Source organism: Babylonia areolata, chromosome 11 (genome assembly GCF_041734735.1).
Source record: "Babylonia areolata isolate BAREFJ2019XMU chromosome 11, ASM4173473v1, whole genome shotgun sequence".
Classification (NCBI taxonomy): Eukaryota; Metazoa; Mollusca; class Gastropoda; order Neogastropoda; family Buccinidae; genus Babylonia; species Babylonia areolata.
The window spans coordinates 15,560,242-15,580,577 of NC_134886.1; the positions used below are offsets into that span (position 1 = coordinate 15,560,242).

Here is a 20,336-nt window from a genome sequence, read left to right on the forward strand (position 1 = left end):
ACTTTGTCAGTTGACACCAAATTAGATATTAAAATAGGAAAGATTCAGTTCTTTCCAGTCATCTTGTTTAAAACAATATTGCACCGATGGGATGGGCACACACACAAAAATGAAGCCTAATTATATGCAAACTGCATTTACTGTTATATTTATATTTTTTGTATTCTCTAAACTTAGTGCTTTGACCTCTTATTCTGACACAACAAGAGGAGTCGTTATTATCATTTGTTTGTTCAAACAGGAACTTCTTTTGCTAAGCATGGAATTTTTATTTATTTTGCGAACGTTTTGGTGCAGATAGTAAAAAAAAAAAGGGAAATAACTCTGTAATTAATGCTAGGGGACTTAATTTATCACAAGTGAGTCTTGAAGGCCTTGGCTCTCTTGTTGTTTTTATTTTTGTTTTGAATCCGGATACCAAAAACAGCGTGCCATTGCCCTTGCCATTTCGTTTTCCGTGATCATTTGTTATCTGCATACCAAACTGCGGCGTCTATGGATACCAGCATGGCGGGCTGTTCAACCCACTCTCCACAGACGTAGGAAGAGGAGCACAGAAGTCCTACAGGAAAAATGTGCCATTACATTGTCAAGGAACAGTTCTCATCATTGCTCAGCAAGCGGTCTGCCATCAGGCCTGTGGAAAGGGAGACGACTACTACATCGTTCAGTGATCCCAATTCTCTCCACCTCTCTCTCTCTCTCTCCACACACACACACACACACACACACACACACACACACACACACGAACGCACACACACACACACACACACACATGCTCGCGCGCGCACACACGGACACGAACGTTCAAAACACTTAAATATTTACACCCCTTCTCCTTTACTCCTCACCCCCCCCCCCCCCCCCGCCCCCCCCCCCACCCCCCACCACACACGTGTAGTCACGCATCATACACAAATACACGCAATGTACCATTTTGTGATCCATAAATGTGCATGAGACTAAATGAAGAAGTCACGACACACTCCACACTGTGCGTCAATCTCTTTCTTCATCTGTCTTACTCGTGTTGTGTATTGCCTGCCTGTGTGTGTGTGTGTGTGTGTGTGTGTGTGTGTGTGTGTGTGTGTGTGTGTGGGTGTGTGTGTGTGTGTGTGTGGAAAATAGTAAGCCGACAGCTGCACTTCAAGTGTCTACTTCTCAAAAACTGTTTCGATGACAGTTATGTTTGGTGTGTTTCACTTCATCACTTCGTGTGATAAAGTGTGTGCGTGCGTGCGTGCGTGTGTGTGTGTGCTTGCGTGCGTATGAGCTCTGTGTGTGTGTGTGTGTGTGTGTGTGTGTGTGTGTGTGTGAATTGAATGTAACCACATTCATATAGATGTCCATAATGATGTTGTGGCTGCGTCATTTGTTGTGGAGTCCATGAAGATCCGAAGTTTCGAACCACTACCACAGAAACTTACATATCATTTGACACCAGGTTTTTCGTAATCTTTCGTTAAAATATTGTAATCGAAAATCATAATTGTAACGGATTTGTAGTGTATGTTCGATTATCAAAAGAAGAAAATAGTCACTCAGACAAACACCGAAACAGACGGACAAACATAATTATTCCATAATCATTCCCGGCAGATTCATAGTGGTGGAGTTGGGGCGGGGGGGTGGGGGCGTTGTCGTTAATGCGACTGCGGTCTTCATAGCACGAGGGACGCTCACTCAGTCCGGATTCGCGATTTAGCAATTATCTTCGTCAGTATGGGACTATTTATGTGATGCCTTGAATATGCTGTGTCAGAGCAGGCACCACCAAACACCACCAAAAATGACTCACAGCAGTGACGGCATGATATCGATAGTTCCCTGTGGACTGCTAGCAAGGGAAGTGCGGCAGACAAGCCTAGCTGTGGGTGTGTATACAGTACACAGGATCAAAAGTGTGTGGGAGTAATTCCTCAAAAATGGCGTCGATGACAGGACAGCAAACAAAATGACTACACATTTCATGGCTGCTTTGTTGTTGTCTAACATTGTTTTGTCTCAATCGATTTCTCACAATGCATACCAGCTTCCCCTTCCCGAGCAGTAAATTCCATGTTCATCAGGCACATCAAACGGATGTGTGTATACACAAATGTACGTATACATACATACCTACCTACATACATACATACATATATATATATATATATATATATATATAATGATTCTCTCTGTCGTCAACAGACAAAAGGTAGAAAAGGCAATAACAGCAACTCAGCTGCAGACAAACGCACATATCTTTTTTTTATCATGCACAACTAGACAGGCCCATATTTACATTAAATCCTGTAATGTGCTCACACAACCTCGGAATTTGTTTTTTTTTATCTGTCTTCGAAATTTATCGTCAGTCAGTATTCACCGATGACGACAATGGAATGACTGAAATGATGAAATCACAGTTCAGTAAGTCAGCAGTCATAGATCAGCAACAATCTCCTAAAATGGTTTGCATCTGAACAGACAGTACATAAATTAATTGCCATGAGCAATTTTCATCCAAAGACTTGATACTTTCCAAACAGATGACATCCTTTGTTCTGTGCAGCAGGCAGATCCAGGGGTGTCCCGTGTCCCTTGTAGTTCTGAAGAGCAGGTAGATGTCCAAGACATTAACTCTCTCCATACGAACAGCGAAAGAGACGACTTTAACAGCGTTTCATCCCAGTTACCATCATCAAAATATTGCAAGCGGAAGGCTCTTATACTGAAGAGGTGAATGTTGACAAAGAATACCACAATTCTGACGACGGAAGCTAACGGTTGGGTCATTCACACACCCACTGGACATCCGAGGGGTCTGTGTAGAGGAGAACAGAGGACTGGCCGTACTGAGTGAGTTAAAGAGGTAAGTTGTTCTTCAGACCATAAAAACTGAATTAGCCTCACAGTTACCGATGACATGAGGTGGCTAATGAAACCAGGCTGCTTCAGACACTGCGTGAAATAGTTAACCTGCATGGCTTACCCCCTTGACAGTATCTGGCATGAAACACTGATCTTTGAGAAAAGCTCTTAGCTGATATAAAAGCCGAGTTTTATGTGGCATTGTTAATTGTCTCACTGGTTTCTGAGGTAGATATGTAAATTATCATCATCATCATCATCATCATCATATACACAATAACAAAAGCAGTACTACTAAACGAATTATCGTTTTATCGTTGTATATCATCATCATCATGAATGTCCATGTTGCTCTTGTTATTACCCATAATACTTTTATTAATATTTTGGTGTCTTGTTACAATTAACATCTTCTTTATCACAGAGAGAGAGAGAGAGAGAGAGAGAGAGAGAGAGAGAAAACGGCTGTCAAAATGCCTGGCTTTCTATGTTACCCTGAGAACTTTGCCTCATGTCAGCAGTGAGAACCTTTGCCAGTCACGGACCGTACAATCCTGCCACACTGTTCCCGACACGTTCCATAAATACTGCTGCTGTGTAACAGTTACAATGCAGCTTGTCACGTATCTGCCATTGTGGCTCAGTGGTTGATGTCACGAACAACTGATCGGAAGATCTTGGGTTCAGTTCCTCTGTTTGCTAGATACTTATGTGGTGGAATTGTTCGCCCACCTCTTACCACAACCAGCTTCTGTCCACAGTTCACTGATCCGTGCTTTCCGACTGGCAGACTTGGACCACTAAGTCTCCATCATACACTTCACGGGTATGCCTTTGAGAGTGCTGCTCAGTTCTCCGAACGCTGCGTGTGTCTGTCTCTCTGGTCCTGGTAACGGAATATAGCGTACAGTTGTAGTAAGTTGTGTATGTAAAGCGCCATTCCCAGGATCGCCAAACTCACCCACACTGCATGTACTGTCCACGACTTGTTCTCTGGCGGCACAAGGTGGAGTGATGGCCTAGAGGTAACGCGTCCGCATAGGAAGCGAGAGAATCTGAGCGCGCTGGTTCGAATCACGGCTCAGCCGCCGATATTTTCTCCCCCTCTACTAGACCTTGAGTGGTGGTCAGGACGCTAGTCATTCGGATGAGACGATAAACCGAGGTCCCATGTGCAGCATGCACTTAGCGCACGTAAAATAACCCACGGCAACAAAAGGGTTGTTCCTGGCAAAATTCAGTAGAAAAATCCACTTCGATAGGGAAAACAATAAAACTGCACGCCGGAAAAAATACAAAAAAAAATGGGTGGCGCTGTAGTGTAGCGACGCGCTCTCCCTGGGGAGAGCAGCCCGAATTTCACACAGAGAAATCTGTTGTGATAAAAAGAAAATACAAATACAAATGAAAACACCTCTTTGTCCTCCTCCGAAAAACACAGCACAAGCACTTAACAAAGGGAAAAAAGACACATAAAAAGTTGTTAATGAAATTTATAGATAGATAGACAGATAGATTTCATCAAAATGAATAACTGAGGTTTGGAGAAAAGGAAGGTTTGAACCTTTGGAAAGACAGCAGATGCAGGCCATCCATATGAGTTCTCCCTAAGGGGCTGAACCGTTTGTAATGTTTGAAATGATTGTTGACGTGTCAGTTATATTGACAGTGGCAAGTGAACAGTCCCATAGTACAATCTTACAGTATAGTGTTCCTAATTCTAAGGGTGGTGATAGTGGAGGCGGAGGGGGGTGGGGGTGGGGGTGCATGATAATAAGATCCACAGCTTCCTCCAAAAAGTGATATTTGAAATCGAAGAAAATAATATACTACCAAAAAGGATATAGACCAGTTACAAATAAATCAGTTATATTTGTTCTGTGTGCTTGGGGATCGAACAGCATACAAATGAGGCAAACTTTGTGGACAAGTCAGCTGTGATCAAAGCTTTGTCAGGAAAACAAGCATTGTCATAGGAGACATGTTCTGAACAGTAGCCTTTTCTGAGATCTGCAAAAAGTTAATTATCCACCACTGGTTGACCATCTATCAAAAGTTTCCCATTCTGACAGGAACTTTTGCATTTATCCAACTTGGCCCCGAGGTTTTACTTTCTGTGAAAGCGCTTCTGAGTATGTGTGTCTGTCTGTCTAATAGTTTGCCTGTTTGCCTCTCTGTCTGTCTGACTGTGCAAACGTGCGTATGTAGGGGGTTAGGTGGAAGTGAACGTGTCTTCTGTTGCACCTGAACAGGTGCAAGTGAGGTTGGTATAAATAGAGGCAGGCTTCTAACATACCACATGGTCCGCCTCTCCTGTCTACCATTCAGTGTGTTGCGTGAGTCTCTTTCTTTCTCTTTTTTTTTCATTTCTGTCTTATTCTTCTCATTTATACTTTTTTTTTTGCATGTTCATATAGTTAGTAGACTAGCATGGGCTATTTGAAAACTTTGACTTCAGATTAACTCACTCAGTACGGCCTGTCCTCTCTTTTCCTCTACATAGACACCTCGGATGTCCAGTGGGTGTCTGAATGACCCAACCTTTAGCTTCCGTCGTCAGAATTGTGGTATTCTTTGTCAACATTCACGTCTTCAGCATAAGAACCTTCCGCTTGCAATATTTTGATGATGGTAATTGGGGTGAAACGCTGTTAACGTCGTCTCTTTCGCCGTTCGTATGGAAAGAGTTAAAACTGTTAATCCTTAGAAAGTAGAGATCTGTGATTGTTCTTGTTCGTGTTCTTGTTATTTGTTTTTTTTTGTTTTTTTGTTATTGCTCACTCGGTATTATCAGTGCAGCCATTGTCACACCAGAATTACCAGTGCAGCCATTGTCATATCAGTATTACCAGTGCAGCCATTGTCACACCAGAATTACCAGTGCAGCCATTGTCACACCAGAATTACCAGTGCACCCATTGTCACACCAGAATTACCATTGCAGCCATTGTCACACCAGAATTACCAGTGCAGCCATTGTCATATCGGTATTACCAGTGCAGCCATTGTCATATCGGTATTACCAGTGCAGCCATTGTCACACCAGAATTACCAGTGCAGCCATTGTCACACCAGAATTACCAGTGCAGCAATTGTCATATCGGTATTACCAGTGCAGCCATTGTCACACCAGAATTACCATTGCAGCCATTGTCATGTTGGTATTACCAGTGCAGCAATTGTCATATCGGTATTACCATTGCAGCCATTGTCATATCGGTATTACCAGTGCAGCCATTGTCACATCGGCATTACCAGTGCAGCCATTGTCACATCGGCATTACCAGTGCAGCAAATGTCCCAACGTGGCACAATATGTCATAATACATGTTTGAATTGTCAGTATATCGAGGTCTGACAGAAGAGGAAAACCTCCACGACAGTGTGCCAGTGAGAGGTGCTGGACAATGAAACTCTACGCTCTCACCTGCCTGCTTCTTGCTGGCCTTGCCGCTTCTGAGAAAAACTATCAAGGGTGAGTGAATGAGACTGGGAAAGAGAGAAAGAGGGAGAGAGAGAATGCACACTGTTATACGTGGTCAAAATCACACACACACACACACACACACACACACACACACACACACACACACACACACACACACACACAAACACACACACACACACACAAATACACACACAAGCACACACACACACATGCACGCACGCACGCATGTACGCACGTATGCACAGACGGAGAGACAGACACTATCAATGTCATGTGTGCCAAATTTTGTGACTCTGTCTTGAATGCAGCCAACATTTCAGTTCCAAAACTTAAACCCTCTCATAACAGGATAACATTGTAGCAATATCTGGTGAAGTGCTGACTGCAAAAAAGTACTCAGTGAAAATAAGCCTCACCATCAGCCTGAAGAAAACGGAAGTGATGGGACAGGGCACTTACTCTCCTCTAACAATCCACATCGGGAGCCACGAACTGAACTCAACGGACCGTTTCAGTATCTGGGGCGACAGTAACTTCGAATCTCTCTCTCGAGCCAGAGATCAACTCAAGAATTGCGAAGGCCGCCGGGGTCATGTCCAAACTTCACAAGAGGGTGTGGTCAAACAAAAACGTGAACACTAAGATGCAGGTGTACAGAGCTTGCGTTCTAAGCACCCTACTCTACTCGAGTGAAACATGGACCACATATTCCGCCCAAGAGAAGAGACAACAGTTTTCATCTCCGATGCCTCAGACACATTCTTGGAATCCGATGGCAGGACAAGATCCCAAGCACTGAAGTGCTTCAGCGTGCAGGCTTGCCAACTGTCTTCGCCCTTCTGAGTCAACGCCGTCTTTGCTGGCTCGGTCATGTTCGCCGAATGGATGAAGGTCGCATTCCTAAATATCTGCGGTACGGCGGGATCTAAGCCCCAAGGTCGCCCCCGACTAAGATTCAAAGATGCTTGCAAACGGGACCTCAAAAGTACAGGTATTGATGTGCTGTCCTGGGAAAGCCTTGCGGACTCACGTGGACCCTGGAAATCTCCCAATCAATCAGAGAGAAGCCGCATTGACTCGCTGAGGAGAAAAAGAGCCACACGCAAGTCAAGTTCTGTAAACCAAGCAGCATCTACCCATACCTGTCCCACATGCAGAAGAGATTTCCACTCCAGCATCGGTCTACACAGCCGCAGCAGGAAGTGCAATGCCCGGCAGTGACTGCATTTCTGGTGCAGCCATCGTCTCTTGAGACGGAAGGAGGCCGCCGACGACGACGACGACGAAAATAAAGAAAACTATCTGATATATAAATGCCACATGGCCCAGTGATGTCCACACGAGGCGAGTTATTTTTTTTTTTTGCTGGCAACAGTGCCTCACGGGCCGGCCTCCACTTGCTGTCATGTGCTCTTCGGCACCCGAGTGAGGTTTTAGTTGAAGTTTCGTACCGTGAACAATGTCCAGCTCAGAGTAATTAGCGTGAATTAATCATCCGATTACCTACCTTGTTGCTGCATGGCCATGCGATGAAACTCGTGTGGAAGTCTACATGCCGACGTTATTTCCTCATGCAAAGAGGTTTGAAGCCTGGAAAAGCTGGATCAGTCGTGTAATACATTACTCTGAGAGCAAGGTCGAACTTATTCATTGCCAAGTCGTCACATACAGTGATCATCAACATCGTGCGTGCATACCTATTAGACCTTCCTGACCATCATGGCGTAAGGTGCTCTGAATGTCTCGTGGGTCAACCCACTGCTACATTCTCCGCGCCACCTGACGTCTTTTCCACACACGCATCACAGCGAAGCCGGGTACACATGGTAATAAAACGTATATCATGTAACCTGGAAATCATCGAGATATGGAAAATGCCAATACAAAAAGTAACATTATTGTCGTTGTTTCACCTTCGAGAGCGAAGAAGAACATGAGATTCACACTGGGTGGGTCCGCAGATGATTAATAAGCCCAGTCCCGGGTTCTGAAGCGTCGGTGGCACTGCACTCAGGGGTGTAGCTGGTGCTGTCCTGGTGTAGGTGGGTTAAGTGCCTTCTTCTTGTGTTGCTGGCGATTTCAGAATGGCGTTAACGATCCTCTGAAGATCTAGACAAAAACCCATGGTGCAATATTGGTTTGTACATTTGAAAAACACAGCCACAAACACATGTAAAATATTTGTTATAATCAAAAGCCATGAAAATGGAATAAGCCTGCTATAACGGTAAAATTTTAATAATCCCCTTTTTTGTGCGTTGGACAAGGGAGGATATGTCAGCCGAAGTTTGCCAAAAATATGAAAATAATCACACACAATTTGACATCAGCGCGATATAGGATCAGTTTAGTATAAGTACTTCTAAATTGATGGAAACCTTGCCTCTTGCTGCTGGTGACAATTCAGCTGTCGCATGCTGCTGCTGCTGCTGCTACTGCTGGTGATGACTATGATAGCGATGACAGACATGATGGTGGTGATGATAATGATGATGATATCGATGATCATCATGATGGAGGCATTCTATCGCGAACTATGAAGACGTCAATGACTCAGGAGATGAGAACACAGCCCACAGGCAGACGTACAAATGTGACCTCACTGTGCGCGGGCAATATCAGATGATAGGTCTCGTCTACTCTCTTCACGGAGATCGATGCTTCTGGTCCAGGTCCTGGAGACGCCTCTCCTCGTTTGATTCCTATTACTGCTATTGCTGCTGCTGCTAATACTACTATTGCTGTTGTTGCTGCTGCTACTAATACTATTGCTGTTGCTGCTGCTACTACTAATACCACTATTGCTGCTGCTGCTAATACTACTATTGCTGTTGTTGCTGCTGCTACTAATACTATTGCTGTTGTTGCTGCTACTACTTATACCACTATTGCTGTTGTTACTGCTGCTACTTATACCACAATTGCTGTTGTTGCTGCTACTACTTATACCACTATTGCTGTTGTTGCTGCTGCTACTAATAATATTGCTGTTGTTGCTGCTACTACTTATACCACTATTGCTGTTGTTGCTGCTGCTACTAATACCACTATTGCTGTTGTTGCTGCTGCTACTAATACTATTGCTGTTGTTGCTGCTACTACTAATACCACTATTGCTGTTGTTGCTGCTGCTACTAATACCACTATTGCTGTTGTTGCTGCTGCTACTAATACCACTATTGCTGTTGTTGCTGCTGCTACTAATACTATTGCTGTTGTTGCTGCTACTACTAATACCACTATTGCTGTTGTTGCTGCTGCTACTAATGCTATTGCTGTTGTTGCTGCTGCTACTAATACCACTATTGCTGCTGCTGCTAATAATACTATTGCTGTTGTTGCTGCTACTACTAATACCACTATTGCTGTTGTTGCTGCTGCTACTACTACTACTATTGTTGTTTTTGCTGCTACTACCACTATTGCTGCTGCTGCTGCTGCTATTGATACCACAACTACTGCCACTGCTATTACTACTGTTGATGCTGCTGCTGTTACTACCACTACTACTACTACTGCTACTGCTACTACTATTGCTGTCACTGTTGCTACTAATACCTCTATTACTGTTTCTACTACTATTAATAATTACGTTATTGCTGCTGCGGTCGCTGCTGCTACTACTACTACCACTACTACTGCTTCCATTACTTTACCATTGCTACTGTTATTGGTACTACCAGACTACTTGTACTGCTACAATGCTAGCCAACACCACCTGTGATGTTGCAGACACCACGTGCTGTCCACCATGGCACAAACCAAACAGCAGGTGGCACTTCTCCACAACCTGCGTGACAACCACGACGTCAGTTGTGTGTGTGTGCGTGTGTGTGTGTATGTGTGTGTGTGTAGATGTGTGTGTGTGTGTGTCTGTGTGTTTGCGTGTGTGTATGTGTGTGTGTAGATGTGTGTATGTAGATATGTGTAGATGTGTGTGTGTGAGTGTGTGTGTGTAGATGTGTGTGTGTGTTTGCGCGCGTGTGTGTGTGTGTGTGTGTGTGTGTGTGTAGATGTGTGTGTGTGTGTGTGTGTAGATGTGTGTGTGTGTAGATGTGTGTGTGTCTGTGTGTTTGCGTGTGTGTGTGTGTAGATGTGTGTTTGTGTGTCTGTGTGTTTACGTGTGTGCCCGTGTGTATGTGTGATGTGTGTGTCTGTGTGTGACTGTGTCCGTTCTTTAGTTTAGTCTTTTCACTATAAGTGATAGCAGACGAGCGTGTGTGTGTGTGTGTTTGTGTGTGTGTGTGTGTGTGGTCATAAACATGTACGTTTGTATGTAGGTTTGCGTGCGTGTATGTACATATTAATGTATGCATCTTTCCTTGCGTTCCCGTGCACACAGCAATTGAAGACTGGTTTATACTAATGTGATTTTCTTCTTTTTTGTACAGTAGTTATTCTCAGAAATGCCTGTTAAACATGTTCATCAAATTCAGCAAAATCTTTTGATCATTTTCCCATCGTAGATATCACTGACAGTTGTTCGTGTGACATGAATAAAAATTCGAATCATGACTAGAGATGTTAACAATGTCATTGACACACTGGTATGTTCTTTTGTCAACTTTCATTTGACGTTCATTTATGAAATGAGAACAGTTTGTTCATTGTTGTTGTTAATAATAATAATAATAATAATAATAATAATAATTCTGTATATTTATATAGCGCCCTTTTTCATTAAGAGCTCAGGGCGCTTTACATGAAAGAAAAATATTACAAGTAACATAAAACATTCACGGGCTCTCTTTGTCAAAAGCCCCTCCCCCCACTCACACTCTCCCTTTCCCACTCTACATACATCCAAAGTGAGCTGACATGGGTGGTGTTGGAGAAAAGGAAGCTGAGAGTACTTATAGATAAGTTTTAAAAAGATAAGTCTCTAGTGATGAGCGAAAAGCAGAAATAGAATCAGATGCACGGATATGATGCCCTCCATTCCCCAAAATGAGGTTAACGGATTTAAAGATTGTGAATTGTATTCATGTTTCGACATTCAGTGGTGACAGTCATTGGTGACCACTTACTTGCAGCATGCTTGTTTGATTGACTGATTGATTGACTGATCTATTGACTGAATCGTTCATTGACTGATTCCAAGTGAAACTGTATTAATGACAAATTAATTCTTTTTTTTTTTAATTTAAACATTTGTTTCTAATTTAATAAGTCAGTTAATTCTCTTTTCTTTTTTGTTTAATCACGTTCCAATAGGTTGTGTTCCTGCGCGATCCTTCAACAATGCAGAGCACGGACTTCGTAGTGCCCGTAGAAGAGAGGGCACAAGTGTGGAACACCTTGAAGGATGCTGGTATGGCTGTCACTGTGCAGGCCACTGACCTGCAGGCGTGCGTATTCTCTCTCTGTCTAGCTTTCTGTCTCTGTCTCTCTCTGTCTCTCTTCAGACCACCTCCTCTCTCTCTCTCTCTAGCTTTCTGACTCTCTCTCTCTCTTCAGACCACCTCCTCTCTCTCTGTCTCTCTCTCTAGCTTTCTCACTCTCTCTGTCTTTTCCTTTATCTTTCTCTCTAGCTCGCTCGTTCGCTCTCTCTCTCTCTCTCTCTCTCACTGTTTCTCTCTGTCTTTATAGTTTACTTGTCATTCACTTTAGAAACTAACAAGAGAGGCAAATGCATAAATTTAATCGTTAAAGTGTGTTCTTTATTATTTGTTATTATAAAGCTTCGGGTTAGGAAAAAAAAGGTCTGTGCGCAGATACGAACTCCGTTTGTTTGGATGGGAAGAAATAGTCTTCATCGCTGCACTATTGCGGATCCAGCAACGACGTTCAAACTTTAATATTTACACATGCTAAGTGCGATAAATCGATTGCGGTATTCGAAGTGACGAACGTTGTTTAAATCATATTATTTTTGTGTATCTTAGGCGTTTAAAAATTCTTTGAGGCAATTAAGAATTCTGCGGTACAGCAGACGTGGATATCGCCGCAATCACACTGCAACATTTAGGCCAGCCGTTTTTGACTCACTTGTGTAAACAAAGTGAGTATGTTTTAACCCGGTGTTCGGTTGTCTGTGTGTGTGTGTGTGTGTGTGTGTGTGTGTGTGTGTGTCCGTGTGTCTGTGTCTCCGTGGTAAACTTTAACATTGACATTTTCTCTGCAAATACTTTGTCAGTTGACACCAAATTTGGCATAAAAATAGGAAAAATTCAGTTCTTTCCAGTCATCTTGTTTAAAACAATTTTGCACCTCTGGGATGGACACAAAAAAATAATAAAGAAGCCCAATTATATGCAAACTGCATTTACTGTTATATTTATATTTTTTATATTCTCTAAACTTGGCACTTTGACCTCTTATTCTGACACAACAACAAGAGGAGTCATTATTGTCATTTTTTGTTCAAACAGGAACTTCTTTTGCTAAGCATGGAACTTATAATTATTTTGCAAACGTTTTGGTGCAGATAGTAAAAAAGGGAAATTACTCTGTAATTAATGCTAGGGGACTTAATTTATCACAAGTGAGTCTTGAAGGCCTTGCCTCTCTTGTTCTCTGTATGTAGTTGTGTCACCTGTGAATAGTAGCTTTTACTGGGATTCCCAGAGACGGAAATGCAATCCACCACTGGTTGACCGAAGTATCATACATACACAACATGGTAGTGGAAGAAAATAAGTGCTGGTAGAAAAAACACAACTGAAAAAAACGACTCTTCCATGATTAACATCATCTTCACAAAGATGCATTAACAACAACAATCATTATCATCGATATCATCACCATCATCATCAAAACATTTATCTTAATCATAATTATAATGATCATGATCATGATAATCTTCTTCTTCTTCTTCAGTCTCCTTCTTCGCCTTCTTCTCGTCATCATTATCATTGTCATTATCATCATCATTATCAACAACAACAACATTATTGTTACCATCATCATCATTAGTCTTAGCATTAATACTATGCGCGCAAGCACGCTTGTTTGTGTGTGTGTGTGTGTGTGTGTGTGTGTGTGTGTGTGTGTGTGTGTGTGTGTGTGTGTGATCCATCAACAATAAGATTTCAACCCAATAAAAAAAAAACCATTTAATACTGTGACGAGTCTCCCCCCACCCCCACACCCCCTGACAGTCAGATGGACAGAGACAAAAGAAACAACCTGGTCATCGCGGAACGATCCCAGAGAAACCACGATCCTTTCCCGGCACACGATGCTTATTACACTCTGTCACAGGTGAGTGCCACCACAGTCACACAGAGAACTTGATGGTGTGGGGAGAAAGTGGCAGGCAGGCAGAGTGATTGACTGACAGAAAGGCAGGCTGGTAGGCTGACAGACAGGCAGGTTGACAGAGATGCAGGCTGATAGGCTGACAGACAGAAAGGCAGGCTAATAGGCTGACAGACAGTGTAAAATGACTGACAGACTGACAGGCAGAGTGATTGGCTGACAGAAAGGCAGGCTGACAGACAGTGATTGGCTGACAGAAAGGCAGACTGACAGGCAGAGTGATTGGCTGACAGAAAGACAGACAGACTGACAGGCAGAGTGATTGGCTGACAGAAAGGCAGACTGACAGACAGCCAGAGTGATTGGCTGACATAAAGGCAGACTGCCAGATAAACAGGCAGAGTGATTGGCTGACCGAAAGGCAGACTGACAGACGCTTAAAGAGAGGCAAACAGGTTGACTTACAGGCAGATTATTGTCTGACAGAGAGGCAGACTGACAGACGAACTGACAGAGAGGCAGACTGACAGAGAGGCAGACTGACAGACGAACTGACAGAGAGGCAGACTGACAGACGAATTGACAGAGAGGCAGACTGACAGACGAACTGACAGAGAGGCAGACTGACAGACGAATTGACAGAGAGGCAGACTGACAGACGAATTGACAGAGAGGCAGAGAAAGAAAACAGAAGACGGACAGACGGGCGCGACAGCTGAGCGGTCAAAGCATTGGACTTTTTCTCTTTTTTTTTTCCTTTCTTCTTTTTTTTATACATCTTTTTGAGTATTTTGTTTGTTTTTGATGTCCCGTCCCAGCCATGGCGCCTGCCGGGATGAGGGTGCAGACATTTCCGATCTCCCAAGTTAATTAACAGATTGACATGCTTGTGCCTGCAACACATTCGTGTGTTTACATATGCAGATCAAATTCCCGTGGCGGAAATCCTGTGATCCATGTCAGCCTTCGGTGGGTTATGGAAGCAAGAACATACACAATATGAAACACCCCTGAAAACGGAGTATAGCTACCAACATGGCGGAGAAAAAAGGGTCATGCGCGTAAAAACCCAATCGTGCACATAGGTGAACGTGAGTTACAGTCCATGAACGCAAAAGAAAACACAGAGATGCAGAAGTCAGAATGAAACTTGCGAGGCAACCAGCCTGTCTGCATGGAGGTTAAAAAAATAATAGAAATAAAAAGATCGAAGAAAGTGAAAATCCGCTCACCAGACATAAGTCTATCTTTACCATGAAAAAATTGTAAACATTCTCTGACGCTCTGCTTTGAGCCGTTAGATTTCTTTCTTCTGTTGGGAATTAATAAACATTTGCAGTTAGAGCGTGCGGTGATATTCGTAATTGTTACAGAAAACCTCTTCAGTGACCCATGACGGAAATTTCCGTGAAGTGAATAGATCATAGCTTTCCATTTCACACCAGTTGGAAAGATTGATATGTCTGCTTGAATTAATCACGAAGAGTAAAACATAATCAAACTGTATGGTCATTCCAGGATGTTTTTGTAGCAACCCTTTCAGAAAGTCAGACGCCACTTTCAAAATATCGGGCGAAGGTCACTACCAGGCCAAAGTGGCGTCAAGCGGCTGCTTGTCGTAAACATTTCTTTTTTAATTTAAGAATTAATAATAACAATGATAATAATGATGATAATGATGATGGTGATAATAAGAATAATAAAGCCTTTGAGATTTTGTGACCCAAGCTGTAGCAGAAGCTTTTGCACATAATTTTTTACTGCGAGCTTGGTGGTGATAGCTGTGACGAACTCTTGTCAAATGGTTCGTTTGATGAGAAGAGAGGCGAAGGTCACGATTTGCACGGAAGGGAGAGAGGCGGGGAAAGTTGTAGAGCTACATGTTGCAAGTAAAGGAGAGAAAACGGTGCAGGAAGCTGAGTATAGCTCTGTGGCTGACCCAGAGTTGAAACTTAAAAGACAAATCTTCCACTTAAATTAGGGGTGGAGAGTGATGAAGGGGGTGAAACTGTCCCTGACACGTGGAAAGCGTGGTTTTGGCAATGCATGCATTACACGACAGACGGGGATTTGCTGTCGTCTGCAGGCGAGGCATGAACAGTACTCACAACACTGCACTGTGTGGAAAATGGGTCACTGTTAACCTCTATGGTGTTGTCTGAAACTTCTAACAGTGAGCATGAAGTTAGTGGGCGTGGCACAGACAGGCGTGGTAGTTGAGCGCGCGCGCGCGTGTGTGTATGTGTGTGTGTCTGTCTGTCTGTGTCTGGAGGGGGTTGTGTGTCTATGGTCTATGAGTGTCTGTACGTGTGTGTGTGCTGGGGGTGGGGGAGGGGGTGAGAGCGTATTTCTATCTCCTGTTAGACTGCATGTACATTCCTCTCCCTCTCCCAGTCTGTCTCTGTCTCTGTCTCTCTCCGGAGTTCCCATAACTGATAGGGGGATAGCCAAGACAGGATGACGTCACCTGTGACGTTGCTGTGTGCACCAGGTGAACAGATACCTGGCCAACTTTGAGGCCCGCTTCCCGCGTCTGGCCGCCAGAAAGATGATGGGCAGAAAGACCCACGAAAACAGGACTGTGTATTACATGGAGGTAACTTCTTGTCTTCCAGTTTAAATGTGTGGTGTGGTGTGGTGTGGATGTGTGTGTGGTGTGGTGTGGATGTGTGTGTGGTGTGGTGTGGTGCTGTGTTGTGTTGTGGGTGTGTGTGTGATTCTGTGTGTGTGTGTGTGTTGTTGTTGTTGTTGTGTGATACTGTGTGTGTCTGTATGTGTGTGGGTGTGTGTGTTGTGGGTGTGGGTGTTGTGAGTGTGGGTGTGACTCTGTGTGTGTGTGTGTTGTGTCGTGTTGTGTTAGGCTGTGTGTGTGTATGTGTGTGTGTTGTGCTGTGCTGTGGTGTTGTGGTTGGGTGGGTTTGTGACTGAGAGAGAGAGAGAGACAGAGATAGAGTGTGTGTGCCTTTTTAGACTGACACACCAAGCTAGAAATGTCTTTCAGACTGACACCTGGCCACATTATTATTTGTCTTTTCAAACCGGCACGCCTGGCTGTGTTATGTGTCTTTTCAGACCGGCACGCCTGACTGTGTTATGTGTCTTTTCAGACCGGCACGCCTGGCTGTGTTATGTGTCTTTTCAGACTGGCACACCTGGCTGTGTTGTGTGTCTTTTCAGACTGGCACGCCTGGCTGTGTTGTGTGTCTTTTCAGATTGGCACACCTGGATATGTTATGTTTCTTTTCAGACTGGCACACCCAGCTGCATATGTCTTTTATACTGACACACTGGCTATGTATGTATGTTTTTAGATCGACACACTGGCTGTGTATGTGTTTTTTCTGGACTGGCACACTGGCTGTGTATGTCTTTTAGAATGACACACTGGCTGTGTATGTCTTAGAATGACACACTGGCTGTGTATGTCTTAGAATGACACACTGGCTGTGTATGTCTTAGAATGACACACTGGCAGTGTATGTCTTAGAATGACACACTGTCTGTGTATGTCTTTTAGAATGACACACTGGCTGTGTATGTCTTAGAATGACACACTGTCTGTGTATGTCTTAGAATGACACACTGTCTGTGTATGTCTTTTAGACTGACACACTGGCTATGTATGTGTCTTTTTAGAATGACACACTGGCTATGTATGTGTCTTTTTGGAATGACACACTGGCTATGTATGTGTCTTTTTAGAATGACACACTGGTTCTGTATGTGTCTTTTTAGAATGACACACTGGCTATGTATGTGTCTTTTTAGATTGACACACTGGCTATGTATGTGTCTTTTTAGATTGGCACACCTGGCTATGTATGTGTCTTTTTAGATTGACACACTGGCTATATATGTGTCATTTTAGATTGACACACTGGCTATGTATATGTCATTTTAGATTGGCACACCTGGCTATGTATGTGTCATTTTCGATTGGCACAATGGCTATATATGTGTCATTTTAGATTGGCACACCTGGCTATGTATGTATCATTTTAGATTAACACACTGGCTGTGTGTCATTTTATATTGGCACACCTGGTTATGTATGTGTCATTTTAAATTGACACACTGGCTGTGTATGTGTCATTTTAGATTGACACACTGGCTATGTATGTGTCATTTTAGATTGACACACCTGGCTATGTATGTGTCATTTTAGATTGACACACTGGCTATGTATGTGTCTTTTTAGATTGGCACACCTGGCTATGTATGTGTCATTTTAGATTGACACACCTGGCAATATATGTCATTTTAGATTGGCACACTGGCTATGTGTGTGTCATTTTAGATTGGCACACCTGGCTATGTATGTGTCATTTTAGATTGACACACTGGCTATGTATGTGTCTTTTTAGATTGGCACACCTGGCTATGTATGTGTCTTTTTAGATTGACACACTGGCTATGTATGTGTCATTTTAGATTGGCACACTGGCTATGTGTGTGTCATTTTAGATTGGCAAACCTGACGATATTCTGTCTTTTCTGATTGCCACACCTGGCTATATATGTCTTTTCAGGCTGACATACCTGTCTGTATATGTCTTTTCAGACCGGCACACCTGTTTATATGTATCTTTTTTTCAAACTGACACACTGATCATGTATGTGTCTGTTTAGATTGACTGTATATGTCTTTTCAAACTGACACACTGGTTATATGTGTGTCTTTTCAGATTGGCACACCTATGTTATTTATCTTTTCAGATTGGCACACCTGGCTACAATAAACCCGTCATCTTCATCGAAGGCTTGGCTCACGCACGGGAATGGGTGTCCACGGCCTCCTTGCTGTACACTATCCACATGGTACACTCATGATCAACGACATGGACCACAACTGATATTACCATTACCACTGCATCCATTGCAACTACAACAACTACTGCTGCTGCTGCAGCTGCTGCTACTACTACTATTACTACTACCACTGCTATCACCATCTCTTTATATTGTAAAACATTTATTTTATAAAAATGTGTTTTATGTGAATATTTTTGGTACAAACCGGCTTTTTAACCGGGCCTGAACTGGGGGTTTCACCAGTGGGAACTGTCCGAAAAATTAATGTTGATCACTACTTTTCCAACACGTCTCAGTTTGCACCGGATTTACAAGCATGAAATCACAGTCTCCTCATCCTCACCATCATCAGCAACAGCTTCATCACCGTGATATCAACATTTGTCTTCTTCTTCATCATCATCATCACTATTGAGAGATTTCTGTAGCTATTTTCGTTGTATTTTTCGAGTCCTTTTGTCATGTACGTGTTATGTATCAGAAGTTGTTTGTATTGCACCCATTATTTTATATGACGAAAGTAAAAGCGAAATTACTCAAACCCGGGAACTGAACCGTTGTCTTCTGTGCTTAGTTCATTAAACGTGATATTACAAACAATACCATCATCATGGGTTCTATCGTTGGTCACACTGAAGTCTTCAACCACTTGCACACGCTTGCGAATTGATTTGGTTCCTCGCGCACTTTGAACATGATTTATCTTCCCTTTGGCCATGATTTATCTTCCCTTTGGCCATGATTTGTCTTGCCTTTGGCCATGATTTATCTTCCCTTTGGTTGAGGACGCACTTCGCATTGGGTTCTTTGCATAATGTCCAGTTTCGCCACACTCACTGATACACGTTTCACTTCTGTGGGTGGTCACAATCACAGACTGTTTGTCAATGGCTTTCTTTCCTCCTCTGTTCTTAGGCCCATCCTCTGAACAGGCCAGCTGGAGTACAATCTTCTGCACAATTATGTCATTTGACGATCGAACCCATTTATTTTGACGTGCGAAAACCATGCTCACGTTTCATTTGCTACATGTGACAGTATCAGCAAGTCTTTTTTCCCCCAAAACAGTTTTGCTTTCTGTCATCTGTCAGCTTTCTACCCTGTTGGATGACCTGGTCTTGGGTGTATTCTGATACTTCTGCACCAAAGTTACTATGCTTTGCTGGCTGGCGTGATCTTGTAAAAGTTTGTTGTTGTCATTTTCCCCTTCTTTATATATTTATCCAGGGAAATTTGTCTCTGATGTTTCATTCCTGTAGCAGACGAAACACTTCGTTGAGCAACTATGCATCAAACGTCTCAAAGTTTTCCGGCACCTTTTGTGCCTCATAATGAAGTGTGTGTGTGTGTGTGTGCGCGCGCGCGCTCGTTTTGTTCGTACTTAACTTTTCATCAAAAGCGATATTGGACAACAAAAAATGAATATCAATCGAACTCTGTGTGTTTGTGAGTGTCAGTGAGTGTGTCAGTGTGTGTGCACGCGCGCGCGAATGTGCGGCTGCGTTATACATGGAGGCTAAAAAGCAATATTTTTTTTAATTGATAAAAGGAGGGTGGGGAGGGGAGAGGTTGATAGGGCGGGGAGAGGGGGAGGGGAAGGTATGTGTCTGTCTGTGTTTGCTCAATGACGTCTGTCTGTGTTTGCTCAATGACTTGTCTGTCTGTGTTTGCTCAATGACTTGTCTGTCTGTCTGTGTTTGCTCAATGACTTGTCTGTCTGTCTGTGTTTGCTCAGTGACTTGTGTGTCTGTCTGTCTGTGTTTGCCCAATGACTTGTCTGTCTGTGTTTGCTCAATGACTTGTGTGTCTGTCTCTCTGTCTGTCTGTGTTTGCTCAATGACTTGTGTGTCTGTCTATCTGTGTTTGCTCAATGACTTGTGTGTCTGTCTGTCGGTGTTTGCTCGATGACTTGTGTGTCTGTCTCTCTGTGTGTCTGTCTGTGTTTGCTCGATGACTTGTGCGTCTGTCTGTGTTTGCTCAATGACTTGTGTGTCTGTCTCTCTGTCTGTCTGTGTTTGCT

General features: G+C 43.2%; 1 protein-coding gene across 1 annotated transcript in view; it reads left to right on the forward strand.

Moving 5' to 3' along the window:
- Positions 1-20,336, forward strand: part of LOC143287149 (zinc carboxypeptidase-like) — a 140,209-nt gene that overhangs the window by 112,830 nt on the left and 7,043 nt on the right. Inside the window, exons 2-7 of the mRNA XM_076595094.1 lie at positions 6,200-6,331; positions 10,037-10,112; positions 11,519-11,652; positions 13,405-13,507; positions 15,996-16,100; positions 18,221-18,322. Of these exons, the coding sequence (XP_076451209.1) occupies positions 6,264-6,331; positions 10,037-10,112; positions 11,519-11,652; positions 13,405-13,507; positions 15,996-16,100; positions 18,221-18,322 (588 nt within the window). The 5' untranslated portion in view covers positions 6,200-6,263. The remainder of the gene's footprint in view (positions 1-6,199; positions 6,332-10,036; positions 10,113-11,518; positions 11,653-13,404; positions 13,508-15,995; positions 16,101-18,220; positions 18,323-20,336) is intronic.